The sequence below is a fragment of the Saccostrea cucullata genome, unplaced genomic scaffold (genome assembly GCF_032062105.1).
Source record: "Saccostrea cucullata isolate Sc308-1 unplaced genomic scaffold, CSIRO_AGI_Scuc_v1 ctg14456, whole genome shotgun sequence".
Taxonomy (NCBI): domain Eukaryota; kingdom Metazoa; phylum Mollusca; class Bivalvia; order Ostreida; family Ostreidae; genus Saccostrea; species Saccostrea cuccullata.
The window spans coordinates 1-16,188 of record NW_026920098.1 but is presented as its reverse complement, the minus strand read 5'-3'; the positions used below and the strand labels follow the sequence as shown (position 1 = coordinate 16,188).

At 36.4% G+C, this 16,188-nt stretch overlaps 1 protein-coding gene across 1 annotated transcript; it reads right to left on the bottom strand.

Moving 5' to 3' along the window:
- Nucleotides 1-102: 102 nt before the first annotated feature.
- LOC134243324 (intermembrane lipid transfer protein VPS13C-like) lies at nt 103-16,182 on the bottom strand (the record flags this gene model as incomplete). The annotated part of the gene is made up of 12 exons (XM_062725590.1): nt 103-219; nt 656-783; nt 8,692-8,823; nt 9,247-9,332; nt 10,482-10,499; nt 10,901-11,079; nt 11,348-11,475; nt 11,748-11,910; nt 14,560-14,710; nt 15,097-15,425; nt 15,625-15,792; nt 16,144-16,182. Coding segments are annotated over 12 exons (1,638 nt in total), but the record flags the coding sequence as incomplete, so codon positions are not given.
- Between the last annotated feature and the right edge of the window lie 6 nt (nt 16,183-16,188).

Genomic DNA, 16,188 nt, shown 5'->3' with positions numbered 1-16,188 from the left:
TTTTCCATGTGTTACATTGTGCAATCAGACACCCTGTCTATTCCGACACAAAATTTGTCTCACAGCGTATGTCGGATTAGACAGGTTTCACTATACATTTACCTGGGCTTTGCGTTTTTCCCTCTCGTTGAAGATAGCCGATGCAATCTGTAGATTACTGACACTCGCTGACATATCCTGTGTCTCCGGGGTTACCCTCATTCTGAATAACAACTCCATCTATAAATAGAAACATTATAAACAACATACAGTAGAACTTGTTCAGTACGAACATGGAAATATTGTAAATTCAAGGATATAGCAAATTTATTTTTGATCCCCAACTCTATAAATTTAACAAATTCCTTTCACGGATATAATGAATTAAGAATATTTCGTACCTCCCACTGAACCCAGTTTTACTATACAGCAAAACTCGTTTAGTACGAACATGGATATTGAGAATTTACGGATATAGCGAAGTCATCTTTGATCCCCAGCTTTATAAATTCAATGGATTTCTTATATGGTTATAATGAATTACGGATTTAGTGAAGTAATTTCATAGGTCCCAGTGACTTCGTTACAACCCAGTTTTACTGTAGTTTGAAAAAAGAAAATGGAGCCCCATTGTAAGTGACTTGATACTGTAATCAAAGCCTCTGTCCATACTTACACTGAGCAAGAGAGCATTAGACGTAGGATCCATCTGATCTTCAATCAGAATGATTTCTGGTTTCTCCATGGTAACGATGATTGACATTTCACTGGTAGGAGGAGGCGGGGCTTTAGCTGGGGTCACAGCTGTCAATCAAATAAATACTTGTCATCAGTACTTGAATTTCAGACATGTTGGAATAGCCACAAGGACAACCAAATAAGAAATATTAGGTGAATAGGAAAATTCACTCTGCCTACTTAGAAAATGTGAAACACAGGGTTTAAAAATTTCTCATTTCTTGATGAGAGAAGACACAAAAATACAGACCTTTACTCTGTGTTTGTGTTTGAGTCTGCTGAGCTGTTGATACAGACCTTTACTCTGTGTTTGTGTTTGAGTCTGAGTTGTTGATACAGACCTTTACTGTGTGTTTGTGTTTGAGTCTGAGTTGTTGATACAGTCTTTACTCTGTTTTTGTGTTTGAGTCTGAGTTGTTGATACAGACCTTAATTCTGTGTTTGTGTTTGAGGCTGTACTGTTGATACAGACCTTTGCTCTGTGTTTGTGTTTGAGGCTGTACTGTTGATACAGACCTTTACTCTGTGTTTGTGTTTGAGTCTGAGTTGTTGATACAGACTTTACTCTGTTTTTGTGTTTGAGTCTGAGTTGTTGATACAGACCTTTACTCTGTGTTTGTGTTTGAGTCTGAGTTGTTGATACAGACCTTTACTCTGTGTTTGTGTTTGAGTCTGAGTTGTTGATACAGACCTTTACTCTGTGTTTGTGTTTGAGTCTGAGTTGTTGATACAGACCTTTACTGTGTGTTTGTGTTTGAGTCTGAGTTATTGATACAGACCTTTACTCTATGTTTGTGTTTGAGGCTGTACTGTTGATACAGACCTTTACTGTGTGTTTGTGTTTGAGTCTGAGTTGTTGATACAGACCTTTACTCTGTGTTTGTGTTTGAGTCTGAGTTGTTGATACAGACTTTACTGTGTGTTTGTGTTTGAGTCTCAGTTGTTGACACAGACTTTACTCTGTGTTTGTGTTTGAGGCTGTACTGTTGATACAGACCTTTACTGTGTGTTTGTGTTTGAGTCTGAGTTGTTGATACAGACTTTACTGTGTGTTTGTGTTTGAGTCTGAGTTGTTGATACAGAGCTTAATTCTGTGTTTGTGTTTGAGGCTGTACTGTTGATACAGACCTTTACTGTGTGTTTGTGTTTGAGTCTGAGTTGTTGATACAGACCTTTACTGTGTGTTTGTGTTTGAGTCTGAGTTGTTGACACAGACTTTACTCTGTGTTTGTGTTTGAGTCTGAGTTGTTGATACAGACCTTAATTCTGTGTTTGTGTTTGAGGCTGTACTGTTGATACAGACCTTTACTCTGTGTTTGTGTTTGAGTCTGAGTTGTTGATACAGACTTTACTCTGTGTTTGTGTTTGAGTCTGAGTTGTTGATACAGACCTTAATTCTGTGTTTGTGTTTGAGGCTGTACTGTTGATACAGACCTTTACTCTGTGTTTGTGTTTGAGGCTGTACTGTTGATACAGACCTTTACTCTGTGTTTGTGTTTGAGTCTGAGTTGTTGATACAGACCTTTACTCTGTGTTTGTGTTTGAGTCTGAGTTGTTGATACAGACTTTACTCTGTGTTTGTGTTTGAGGCTGTACTGTTGATACAGACCTTTACTGTGTGTTTGTGTTTGAGGCTGTACTGTTGATACAGACCTTTACTGTGTGTTTGTGTTTGAGTCTGAGTTGTTGATACAGACTTTACTCTGTTTTTGTGTTTGAGTCTGAGTTGTTGATACAGACCTTTTGCTCTGTGTTTGTGTTTGAGTCTGAGTTGTTGATACAGACTTTACTCTGTTTTTGTGTTTGAGTCTGAGTTGTTGATACAGACCTTTACTCTGTGTTTGTGTTTGAGTCTGAGTTGTTGATACAGACCTTTACTGTGTGTTTGTGTTTGAGTCTGAGTTGTTGATACAGACCTTTACTGTGTGTTTGTGTTTGAGTCTGAGTTGTTGATACAGACCTTTACTGTGTGTTTGTGTTTGAGGCTGAGTTGTTGATACAGACCTTTACTCTGTGTTTGTGTTTGAGGCTGTACTGTTGATACAGACCTTTACTGTGTGTTTGTGTTTGAGTCTGAGTTGTTGATACAGACCTTTACTCTGTGTTTGTGTTTGAGTCTGAGTTGTTGATACAGACTTTACTGTGTGTTTGTGTTTGAGTCTCAGTTGTTGACACAGACTTTACTCTGTGTTTGTGTTTGAGGCTGTACTGTTGATACAGACCTTTACTGTGTGTTTGTGTTTGAGTCTGAGTTGTTGATACAGACTTTACTGTGTGTTTGTGTTTGAGTCTGAGTTGTTGATACAGAGCTTAATTCTGTGTTTGTGTTTGAGGCTGTACTGTTGATACAGACCTTTACTGTGTGTTTGTGTTTGAGTCTGAGTTGTTGATACAGACCTTTACTGTGTGTTTGTGTTTGAGTCTGAGTTGTTGATACAGACCTTTACTGTGTGTTTGTGTTTGAGTCTGAGTTGTTGATACAGACCTTTACTGTGTGTTTGTGTTTGAGGCTGAGTTGTTGATACAGACCTTTACTCTGTGTTTGTGTTTGAGGCTGTACTGTTGATACAGACCTTTACTGTGTGTTTGTGTTTGAGTCTGAGTTGTTGATACAGACCTTTACTCTGTGTTTGTGTTTGAGTCTGAGTTGTTGATACAGACTTTACTGTGTGTTTGTGTTTGAGTCTCAGTTGTTGACACAGACTTTACTCTGTGTTTGTGTTTGAGGCTGTACTGTTGATACAGACCTTTACTGTGTGTTTGTGTTTGAGTCTGAGTTGTTGATACAGACTTTACTGTGTGTTTGTGTTTGAGTCTGAGTTGTTGATACAGAGCTTAATTCTGTGTTTGTGTTTGAGGCTGTACTGTTGATACAGACCTTTACTCTGTGTTTGTGTTTGAGTCTGAGTTGTTGATACAGACCTTAATTCTGTGTTTGTGTTTGAGGCTGTACTGTTGATACAGACCTTTACTCTGTGTTTGTGTTTGAGTCTGAGTTGTTGATACAGACTTTACTCTGTGTTTGTGTTTGAGTCTGAGTTGTTGATACAGACCTTAATTCTGTGTTTGTGTTTGAGGCTGTACTGTTGATACAGACCTTTACTCTGTGTTTGTGTTTGAGGCTGTACTGTTGATACAGGCCTTTACTCTGTGTTTGTGTTTGAGTCTGAGTTGTTGATACAGACCTTTACTCTGTGTTTGTGTTTGAGTCTGAGTTGTTGATACAGACTTTACTCTGTGTTTGTGTTTGAGGCTGTACTGTTGATACAGACCTTTACTGTGTGTTTGTGTTTGAGGCTGTACTGTTGATACAGACCTTTACTGTGTGTTTGTGTTTGAGTCTGAGTTGTTGATACAGACTTTACTCTGTTTTTGTGTTTGAGTCTGAGTTGTTGATACAGACCTTTACTCTGTGTTTGTGTTTGAGTCTGAGTTGTTGATACAGACTTTACTCTGTTTTTGTGTTTGAGTCTGAGTTGTTGATACAGACCTTTACTCTGTGTTTGTGTTTGAGTCTGAGTTGTTGATACAGACTTTACTGTGTGTTTGTGTTTGAGTCTGAGTTGTTGATACAGACCTTTACTGTGTGTTTGTGTTTGAGTCTGAGTTGTTGATACAGACCTTTACTGTGTGTTTGTGTTTGAGGCTGTACTGTTGATACAGACCTTTACTCTGTGTTTGTGTTTGAGTCTGAGTTGTTGATACAGACTTTACTCTGTGTTTGTGTTTGAGTCTGAGTTGTTGATACAGACCTTTACTGTGTGTTTGTGTTTGAGGCTGTACTGTTGATACAGACCTTTACTGTGTGTTTGTGTTTGAGGCTGTACTGTTGATACAGGCCTTTACTCTGTGTTTGTGTTTGAGGCTGTACTGTTGATACAGGCCTTTACAGTCCCTGAAACGTTCTACTTTCCCACCTGAACGGTGAACGAACGCTGAGCGAACGCTGAACGAACGGTGAACGAACGCAGAGCGAACGGTGAGTGAACGATGTGCGAACGGTGAACGCAACTTGGTGAACGATGTGTGAACGGTGAACGGTGAGTGAACGCAGAACGCGAACGGAGCGCGAACGCGAGCGCAATGTGAACGGTGAACGAACAGTGAACGCAAGATGAACGATTTATTCGGAATGCCTTCGGTGTTTTCCTTGTATTGAAATTATTCTTTTATTCTATTATTCAAATGTCAAAAATAAATATAAATACACAATAGATAAACAAAAGAAAACTAATATATAAATAAGTAAATAAATAATAATATTAAAAAATTCTACACATACGTATGTTTAAATCGATATTTTAATAACATGATTTTAATCGCTGTCAAACGTGTATTTGTTTCCGCGTGTAGTTAAAAAATAAATTAATCTTACAAAGTAAATAATTATGCTTATTCTTTTAACTAATAAAATAATGTGGACTTTAGAAGATAAAACTGCTACTGAGATAAACAATAGATAAACTATTAATTAAATAAATAAATAAGTAAATAAATAAATTAATAAATTAATTAATCAATAGATAAATAAATAAATAAAAACATTTTTTTCTGCACATACCTATATGTTTAAATCGATATTTTAATAACATGATTTTAATCGCCGTCAAACGTGTATTTGTTACCGATTGTACTTAAAAAATAAATTAATCTACTTATATAGTAAATAATTATGCTTATTCTTTTCACTAATAAAATAATGTGGACTTCTGAAGATAAAGCTGCTACTTATAGAATGAATTAATTATATTTTACGAAGTTGAAACAACCGTACATGTATTTCCGTGCCAAAGCGATTCTGAGTAAAATAACGGATTTTTTTAAAATTCACAATTATCTGTTGACGTTGACTGTTATCGTACTGCATAAAAATTCTCGTTTTATTGAAATTCTACTACAAAATATTCTATATTTATATGCCTTTTATTCTTTTATGACGATTATTTTAGCTAACTTCTTCATGTACATGTATCTGTAGACATTTCCCGGCCGTGATTATACTCGGTCAAGATGTTGGAAAGAGGCATTCAAATTATTTGTAATACATGTGTAGATTAAATTTTCAAAACTAAATAAGTAATGTGTTGTCATAGTTTTTATTGAACAGAGAAATGTTCGAGAGAGAGAGAGGGAGAGAGAGAGAGAGAGTAAGATAGAGAGATAACCCCCTCGATTCTCAGATATATGTTGTATCAAATAAAAATTTTAATTATTTATGCTAAATATTCCAAGCAATAAAGGTAATAAAGGTAATCTTTTTTTAAAGATTAACAAATCCATTTGACAGTAATCATTGGCTTTTATTTTCCATCATCAAGTTCACACAGTTCACAGGAAGTCCGTGCTATATTTGTAGTAGCGTGCTTGTGCTGTCAATCAAAATAATTCGACACAGTAGAGGTGTGGAAATCGCGTTACACCGAACATGCCGAAGGCAAGGAGTCACTTAGTATGCCAAGAAGCTTTAATATTTTTCCCTATCATTTCTAGATCTGATTTTTACATTCCTGCAGAAAAAAAATAATTCGGATAGATTAAGTTTTAAATTGAAAGTGAAACATATTCCCTGCCAATTTAAAATACTACTGTCGGCACAAGTTTATACTAAAATACTATTGTTTAATGACTGTTTGATGTTGGTTTTAAGACTGATTTTCTTGTGTTACAGTAAAAATTAAATATTGATTAAAATATACTGAAAAAACTCAATAAGAATTTTATTTCGGGAGAAAAGGCACCGGGGGGGGGAGTGTCTTAATTATACTGAATAGCAAAACAGATATTTTTAAACATGTTTAGGTACGGAGAAGGAAGGAAATTTTCTTCTCTAATAATAGACTATTTTAAACAGTTGGTCTTTTCTAGAATTTAAATCCACACCATCAACTTAATTAGCTCTAAAGATATTTAATTAACTGAATATTTGCAGTACTGTTCATAATTCCCAAACCTACATGAAGTTTAAATACGTGTTACTGTAGAAATAATTTTTTTATGTATTCTTGTCCTGTAAAAGACTTGGATTAATTATTATACATCCATTAATAATTTGTCCTCTTTAAAATTACATCAAATTGATGCCATGCGTGAAGCATTTGTACATTGCCCTTTTTTGAATTTAATATTTTAGCATCGCTCTACATACATGTAGGTACTTAATGTATTAATTATTTTCCAGGGAAAATTCATAAAATAAGTAACAGCTGAGTTATTACATGTACAAATGTTTAATAGAAATATAAACATCATAGATAATTTTTGCAACGAAATAATTCTTCTTTAAACACGATATCTAAGTTATTTAATTAAAAAACATGTAAATCCTTACCATCAAAAAGATAAGTCCTTTCACTTCGGAGTTCCGAATGACAATGAAGACTGAACGATAAGTGAACGGTGAACGCAAGGTGAACGCAAAGTAAACGGAACGAAGAGTGAACGGTGAACGTTTTGTGAACGGTGAACGCGAGCGCACGGTGAACGGTGAACGCAATACTGTGAACGAAGAGCGAATGGTGAACGCACGCTGAACGAACGGTGAACGAACGGTGAACGAACGCTGAACGAACGGTGAGCGAACGGAAAAATGGGAAAGTAGAACGTTTCATGGGACTGTACTCTGTGTTTGTGTTTGAGTCTGAGTTGTTGATACAGACCTTTACTGTGTGTTTGTGTTTGAGTCTGAGTTGTTGATACAGACCTTTACTCTGTGTTTGTGTTTGAGTCTGAGTTGTTGATACAGACCTTTACTCTGTGTTTGTGTTTGAGTCTGAGTTGTTGATACAGACCTTTACTGTGTGTTTGTGTTTGAGGCTGTACTGTTGATACAGGCCTTTACTCTGTGTTTGTGTTTGAGTCTGAGTTGTTGATACAGACCTTTACTGTGTGTTTGTGTTTGAGGCTGTACTGTTGATACAGACCTTTACTCTGTGTTTGTGTTTGAGTCTGAGTTGTTGATACAGACTTTACTCTGTGTTTGTGTTTGAGTCTGAGTTGTTGATACAGACCTTAATTCTGTGTTTGTGTTTGAGGCTGTACTGTTGATACAGACCTTTACTGTGTGTTTGTGTTTGAGTCTGAGTTGTTGATACAGACCTTTACTGTGTGTTTGTGTTTGAGTCTGAGTTGTTGATACAGACCTTTACTCTGTGTTTGTGTTTGAGTCTGAGTTGTTGATACAGACCTTTACTGTGTGTTTGTGTTTGAGGCTGTACTGTTGATACAGACCTTTATTGTGTGTTTGTGTTTGAGGCTGTACTGTTGATACAGACCTTTACTGTGTGTTTGTGTTTGAGGCTGTACTGTTGATACAGACCTTTACTCTGTGTTTGTGTTTGAGGCTGTACGGTTGATAAAGACCTTTACTGTGTGTTTGTGTTTGAGTCTGAGTTGTTGATACAGACCTTTACTGTGTGTTTGTGTTTGAGTCTGAGTTGTTGATACAGACCTTTACTGTGTGTTTGTGTTTGAGGCTGTACTGTTGATACAGGCCTTTACTCTGTGTTTGTGTTTGAGTCTGAGTTGTTGATACAGACCTTTACTGTGTGTTTGTGTTTGAGTCTGAGTTGTTGATACAGACTTTACTCTGTTTTTGTGTTTGAGTCTGAGTTGTTGATACAGACCTTTACTCTGTGTTTGTGTTTGAGGCTGTACTGTTGATACAGACCTTTACTGTGTGTTTGTGTTTGAGTCTGAGTTGTTGATACAGACCTTAATTCTGTGTTTGTGTTTGAGGCTGTACTGTTGATACAGACCTTTACTGTGTGTTTGTGTTTGAGTCTGAGTTGTTGATACAGACCTTTACTGTGTGTTTGTGTTTGAGTCTGAGTTGTTGATACAGACCTTTACTGTGTGTTTGTGTTTGAGTCTGAGTTGTTGATACAGACATTTACTGTGTGTTTGTGTTTGAGTCTGAGTTGTTGATACAGACCTTTACTGTGTGTTTGTGTTTGAGTCTGAGTTGTTGATACAGACCTTTACTCTGTGTTTGTGTTTGAGTCTGTACTGTTGGCTGTGAGTCTGGTAGTCCACTGGTTAAAAAGTCACCCAGAGGTACCAGGAAGTCCAGGCAGGCCACCACCCTGATACTGGATATCTTCACTTGGACTGAAATAACAAAACAACAGAATGATAACAGCTAGGTATCTTCACTTGTAATAATATTACAAAACATTAACAGCTAGATATCTTGTACTAGAATAACACAACATTATTGTACTAGAATAACAAAACAATAACAGCTGGACATCTTCACTTGCACTAAAATAACTTAATGATAGCAGATGAATATCTTCCAGAAGTTTTTATTCTTAAATAACAACTAATAGCAGCATGATATCTCCACTTGTATTAGAATTATAAACCAACAAAACAATAAAAGCTATCTCTCTCTGTCTTGTTCTCTCCCCCCCCCCCCCCCCTTCTCTCTTCTCTCTCTAATACTCACTGTCTTTATCTTGGTTCAGTTCCTCTCTCTCTCTCTCTCTTTCTCTCTCTCTCTCTCTCTCTCTCTCTCTCTCTAATACTCACTGTCCTTATCTTGGTTGGGTTCCTGGGTGAAGTTTACATCTATCATATTCTCCTGCTTCCCTTCCCCTGTAAACCTCTCTATCATCCTTAAAACAGTAAAAATATACTCTGAAGAGGAAATTCTGGTGAAAGCATGGATAGACACATGGAATGTTGGATATTTGTATGGGTATAAAGAAACAAATGAAGTTCAATGTGTCAATTGTATGTAGAACAGATTACATGTAAATGAATGATGAAAAAATTGGATGCAAAAAAGGTAATTTGATTGCTTCATGATACAAAAATAATAAGTGTGAACAACATGAATTGATCTCAGAATAAGAAAGAGCTTATGGATGCAACACTGGGCTTTATAAATGAATAAATCCAACTTTGTTTCATACAGTATATCCTACAAGAGTTTGGAAGCTGGCAAAATACTTATATTTCTTCTAGTTCAAATTCCTAGTAACATTTCAGTCTTTTAAGACAAACAAAAATGAATACTGTTATAATATATCCTTGCCACCACACAGACCAAGGGGTTTCCAGGGATATGGATATGTTTTATCTTTAAATGTTTTTCATAAGGGGATAAGAGTAAGGAGTTTCTATTCTATATATAATTGGAAATAAACAAACCTATTTTGAAATGTTTTCTTACAAGAGAGGACAAAATTTCATAAGAAATTTTAATCCCCCCCCCCCAAAAAAAATCAACAAATTAAAGATGCATGCAATTAAAAAATCATATAGTTTTAAATATTCAAATTAAAAATTTTTGTGAATGACACAATTCATGCAAACTGCTGAAATGTTAAAAATAATAATTCAGAATTTATTTTCAAAAATTCTTTTCTATGCTACAAAATGCTCTAGAGATTCTCTTTCATTCAGCGATGAAACGATGCACTTTCAAAGTACTAAGACAAGTATGAACCTTTAGGATGAAAAAAAAATCTAGAATTCCTGAAAAAAGTCAGTCGGACAGATTCCAGAGTAACTTCCATTCGCTAGATTATAAGAAAGCAACAGTATTTCCTCAGACCACTAGTGTTTTCTTGTGACACTAGAACAGTAGGAAATTACATTTCAAATGCATTGTCACACAAAATCATACCGGTTTTCACCTAACAGCTGAAGATAATTCCTACTGGGTCAATCATGAGCTATACCCAGCAGGCTCTAACAACAACTACATATGATAAATATATTGTGTTAGTAAAAAACACATGCAGAAATTAATTATTTACCTGATGGCACCTTGTGAACTAAGCAGTGAAACAGTAAATGATATCAGTAATATTCTTAAGGGCAACACAACTTAACTTACATCCCGCCATTATATCTGTGTAAACATGATACCCTTACCATGGTTACTGATGCTCAGTGGGAGTGAACTATCTCAAGTCTTTTTAAGTTTTGTATACAGTATCATGGATATTTTGTAGTGAGCATCTAAATTTTTGCATAATGATTATTATCAATGGACTTATTAATGCTTAAAAATTAGTTTTATTAAATTATAAATTATCGGAACAAAGATTTCTTCACAGATTAAGTATTTCAATAAATGAAACCTGAAATATTACTATAACTTCACATAATTGATAAAACACAAGGAATATTGCCCCCCCCTACACATTCCTACCTCTTATTTTTCTTTCATTACCTGTTGACTCCTGCTTTTTCTTGTTTCTCCTTCCTTTTGTCATCCAGTACAGTGTCCTTGAGGATGACCTTGGTTGTCATGGAGCCATCACTCTTCATTTGACCATTGACCCTGATGACCTCCAGCATGAACTGACCTAGGGCATTATCAGCTGACCTGGAGTTCTCTCCATCTTTTGTCTGAATTCAAATAAATAAGGACATTGTGACAAAATACATTATAATATTTTGTTTGTAAATGCCATATGGTAAAATGTTTTTCCACATAAAATCCTTTCAATGTCCTTGGCTGTTCTGAATAACCATAAAAATTAGCAATGAAGAACACTAGCTGGATCATCCTTTGACTTTTTCTAAATTTTTCTTTTATTATACTTAATTGGCCCATTTTGTTACAATATCTTTCTGATATCTCTCCCTTTATATTATCATATAACATCTGACTCACCAGATTGCTCTCCCCTGTGTAGAGAGTGGCAGACAGTGTGGTGATCTGGAACTCAAACTTGAGCTGTGTGTGGAGTTTGAAGGAATCAGACTGCTCAGGGGGAGTAACTGTGATGGACGGGGAACCCGCTGTTAGGGGAGAAAATTCTTCACAATAACTTCACTTTATTCTGATATTTCATTGTTTTTAATTGAAGCAGTGTCACATATATAAATTCACAATCTATAGATAACATCATATTCTATAACCTGATGATACTCTGTAACTAAATAATATGCACAATTCAGTAATCCTGATTATCCTTGTAATTTGTTACAATAATTTTATTTTTAAACTCATGGATGAAAATCTATCAACTATAAATGCTACTGAGTGAGTTTTTTCACAGATCAACACTCACCAGTGGTTGCCTCCTCCTGTTGTGTCGGGGGAATCTCTGCCTGTGTCAGCTCTGTGTCCTTGACCTTTGGTTGCTTAGCGACACTCTCTGACTTCTGACCCTCTGACAGGTTGTCATTCAGTAAGGTCATTATTACCTTGTAGTCACCCTGACTCATGGTAGCCTTATAAAAAAACATAGGTAATCAGAGATAACAGAGCTCACCTCAACGAATGTTGTCTTTAAGTAAGGCAAAGTCACACAATTAACCAACAAAAAGTGTACATCCAAAAATGCAAAATTTATGCAATTTTGATTTGATACTTTGGAATAGACCTATATAAAAACGTCAAACTAGTTCCTCTTCATGAAAACGTAATTAAAATCTAGCATCTGAAGCAAGTTTGAGAGTTTTCATCCCTTGATGCATCATTTGTGCAAGTTTGGTTTATATAAGCCTTATAGTTTCTTGGTAATAGACCTGCACCCATAACTTTTACGAGGTCCATTATCTGGAAAATGTATGTCAAATTCAGCATCTGAAGCAAGTCCATTAGTGTGCATCCAAAGATGTATCATCCATGCAAGTTTGCTCAACATAGAGCTCAAAGTTACTTGGAAATGAAACCTGTATAAAATCTCACCTTTTCACTAATCCAGAAAATGTTGGTCAGATTCAGCATCTGAAGCCAGGTTGGTAGAATGCACCATTAGATGTACTATCCATGCAAGTTTGGTCATTATAGGGCTCATAGTACCTTGGAAATGAAACCTACACCAAAAACTTTAAGCTATTTACTCAACTGGAAAATGCAGGTCAGATTCAGCATCCAAAGCAAGTCTGGTAGTATGCATCCTAAGATGTACCATCCATGCAAGTTTGGTCAATATAGGGCTCATAGTATCTTTGAAATGAAACCTGCACCAAAAACTTTAACCTGTTCACTCAACCGGAAAATGTAGGTCAGATTCAGCATCCGAAGCAAGTCTGGTAGTATGCATCCTAAGATGTACCATCCATGCAAGTTTGGTCATTATAGGGCTCATAGTAACTTGGAAATGAAACCTGCACCAAAAACTTTTACCTGTATACTCAACTGGAAAATGTAGGTCAAATTCAGCATCCGAAGCAAGTCTGGTAGTATGCATCCTAAGATGTACCATCCATGCAAGTTTGGTCAACATAGGGCTCATAGTATCTTTCAAATGAAACCTGCACCCAAAACTTTAACCTGTTCACTCAACCAGAAAATGTAGGTCAGATTCAGCATCCAAAGCAAGTCTGGTAGTATGCATCCTTAGATGTATCATCCATGCAAGTTTGGTCACGATAGTGCTCATAGTTACTTAGAAATGAGACCTGCACCAAAAACATAAACCTGTTCACTCATGCAGAAATTGTAGGTCAGATTCAGCATCCAAAGCAAGCCTGGTAGTGTGCATCCTAAGATGTACCATCCATGCAAGTTTGGTCAACATAGGGCTTATAGTTTCTCGGAAATGAGACCTACACCAAAAACTGCACCAAAAATGTTAACCTGCTCCAAAAACATTAACCTGGTTATTCCTTTGCTAAAATTGCAGCATCTGATACTTTGACTGGTACAATGAAACACACTAGAACCATCTTCCATGCATGTCTTATCAATATAGGACATAGAAGTACTTAAAAAGAAAACTGCTCCAAAAAACTTAACCTTAACCTGGGACGCTAACGCCGACACCGACGCTGACGCCGAGGGTATTACATAAGCTCCCCCAACTTCGTTGAGGTGAGCTAAAAACTAACCTTTTCACTAATCCGGAAAATGTAGGTCAGATTCAGCTTCTGAAGCCAGCCTAGTAGAATGCACCCTTAGATGTACCATCCATGCAAGTTTGGTCATTATAGGGCTCAAGTTACTTGGAAATGAATCCTGCACCATAAACTTTAACCTGTTTACTCATCCATAAAATGTAGGACAGATTCAGCATCCGAAGCAAGTATGGTAGTATGCATCCTAAGATGTACCATCCAGGCAAGTTTGGTCATTATAGGGTTCATAGTACCTTGGAAATGAAACCTGCACCAAAAATTTTAACCTGTTCACTCAACTGGAAAATGTAGGTCAGATTCAGCATCCGAAGCAAGTCTTGTAATATGCATCCTAAGATGTACCATCCATGTAAGTTTGATCAACATAGGGCTCATAGTTACTCGGAAATGAGACCTACACCAAAAACTGCACCAAAAATGTTAACCTGCACCAAAAACATTAACCTGGTCATTCCTTTGCTGAAATTGCAGCATCTGAAACTTTGACTGGTACAATGAAACACAATAGAAACATCTTCCATGCATGTCTAATCAATATAGGACATAGAAGTACTTAAAAAGAAAACTGCTCCAAAAAACTTAACCTTAACCCGGGACGCCGACGTCGACACCGAGGGTATCACATAAGCTCCCCCCAACTTCGTTGAGGTGAGCTAAAAATTAAAGGAAACCAATTTTTTTAAGACAATCTTTTAGAAATTGTTTGCCAGCTCCAAACCATCTGGCTAAAAATGACAATTCAAAAAAGATTTACCTATAAGAAGGAAACAACAATTATTATTATTTTTCATTCCGAAATTTTTTCATTCCATTGATGAGTTTTAACTAAGTTACCAAAAAATTTTTCCTACCTACTCAGTTCTTAACCTGAGTCCGTAGACAAACATTTTTTAACATTAATAAAAATGAACTGATCTATTTTTTTTCTTGGTATTTCAGCATTTTATTTCTTGTGATCTATAGTCAATTTGATCTTAACAAACTCAAATTTGTTGCAGTGTACTTTCTTTCACTCACAGAAATACTCTCTAGCTGCCCTGAGAGGTCCACCGCTGGGATTTCTTTGTACCAACCAAATGCCAGATTCCGCGTGACAGACAGGGTGATGTTGACCGGTTCTAATATTAGACACTGACCTACTACTGCCTTGCTCTCATTCAGCTCAGCTCTGTAAATTTGGGAAGAAATTTCTACATAAAAATCATAAATTGATTTCTTTAATGTATCACATACCCAAAATTCTATTTCCAACACTTTCAAAATCATGTCACACAATGGTTTTCAAATTAGTTTAACTAGGTGTGTATTTTACACTCTGAACTATCTTTGCTAAGTAGAGAAGATAAGAGTAATAATATATACATGTAATTCATTCAGCGTATACATACATTTCTGTTTATCCTTTCAAGTTGTAAACAATATTCTCAGACTCAGAAATTTAGTTATAAAGAGGAGATAAATCTAAATTATTCTGGCCATTTTTCTTGTACAACTAAAAATCTTTAAAATGTGTGGCTTAAACATTTAACAGGATGTCAAAAGATAACCTGATACCTTGCAATTTTAAGTGACTTCAGACAGATCTTCATGGAGTCCAGAACGGCCGGGATATCAGCCTGTGTCTTCACTGGACTGAAGGAATTCCCGACCTCCAGATGTCCAAAGTCCACCATCAGCACCTTGAGGGAGTCTGACCTCTGGGGTACGATAATGACTGGGGCACTCATCCCGACCCTGATAGACACACGGGGCGATTTCTCAGCGAGCCTGGCTACCGCACCCCTAGCGCTCTCTGCCACTGCCTCAGACGCCTCACGGACTCTGTCACGCGCCGCCTCTATCTGAGTTTCCAATTCCTCTACTTGGAAACCGGTCAGGTAATCCTAAATGTGAACAGTCATAAAATTAAATAAATACTCTACACCATGTAATCCAACACCTTGTCTGTTCAGATGAAAAGTTGTCTCAATATGCATGAGGGTATTTTCATTTACAAATTTTAAAATGAAATTTTGAGACAAATCTCTGCAAAGGCAGCTTTCCCATCACGAAATGTATTGTACTAAAATTTCTGTTATTTACCAGCAGGTCGTTGACAAATCTCATGAGGAACACAGCCCTGATACATCCGAGCTGTACGTCGACGCTCGTATCGATGCACGACATGTCGGAGTAGTTATCTCCCCCTGTCGCATCATTGTAAATTGTCAGCGCCAGCTTCAACACCGCATCACCCTGTATCTCCATAACCTACAGCAGAAATAAAGCTCTTATTTGTAATCTACGTCAGTCGAGCAAATTTTAAGTGACAAAATATTTTCACTAAGAGAGACAATCATTGCTTGATTCACAACAGGAAGAAATGGAACTAATTTTGAAAATAATATTATAGACATTTAACTTTAACTGATAAAAAGAGAGATTCATTATTTCTATGGTAAAAAATTATCATATCCTATATTTTTGAGCATTCCATAAACATTACTGTATTCAGGGTTATTTTCGCCCTTTCACCTTTGCAAATAATTTTGCCTCATTTTAAATTCATCCAGTTACAGTTTTGTTTATGAAAGAGTCAGTTCCTCAAGGTACAACTCTTACCTTTGGGTATTTTGTGTTAGGGTTGATGTCATACACAGTAACCTC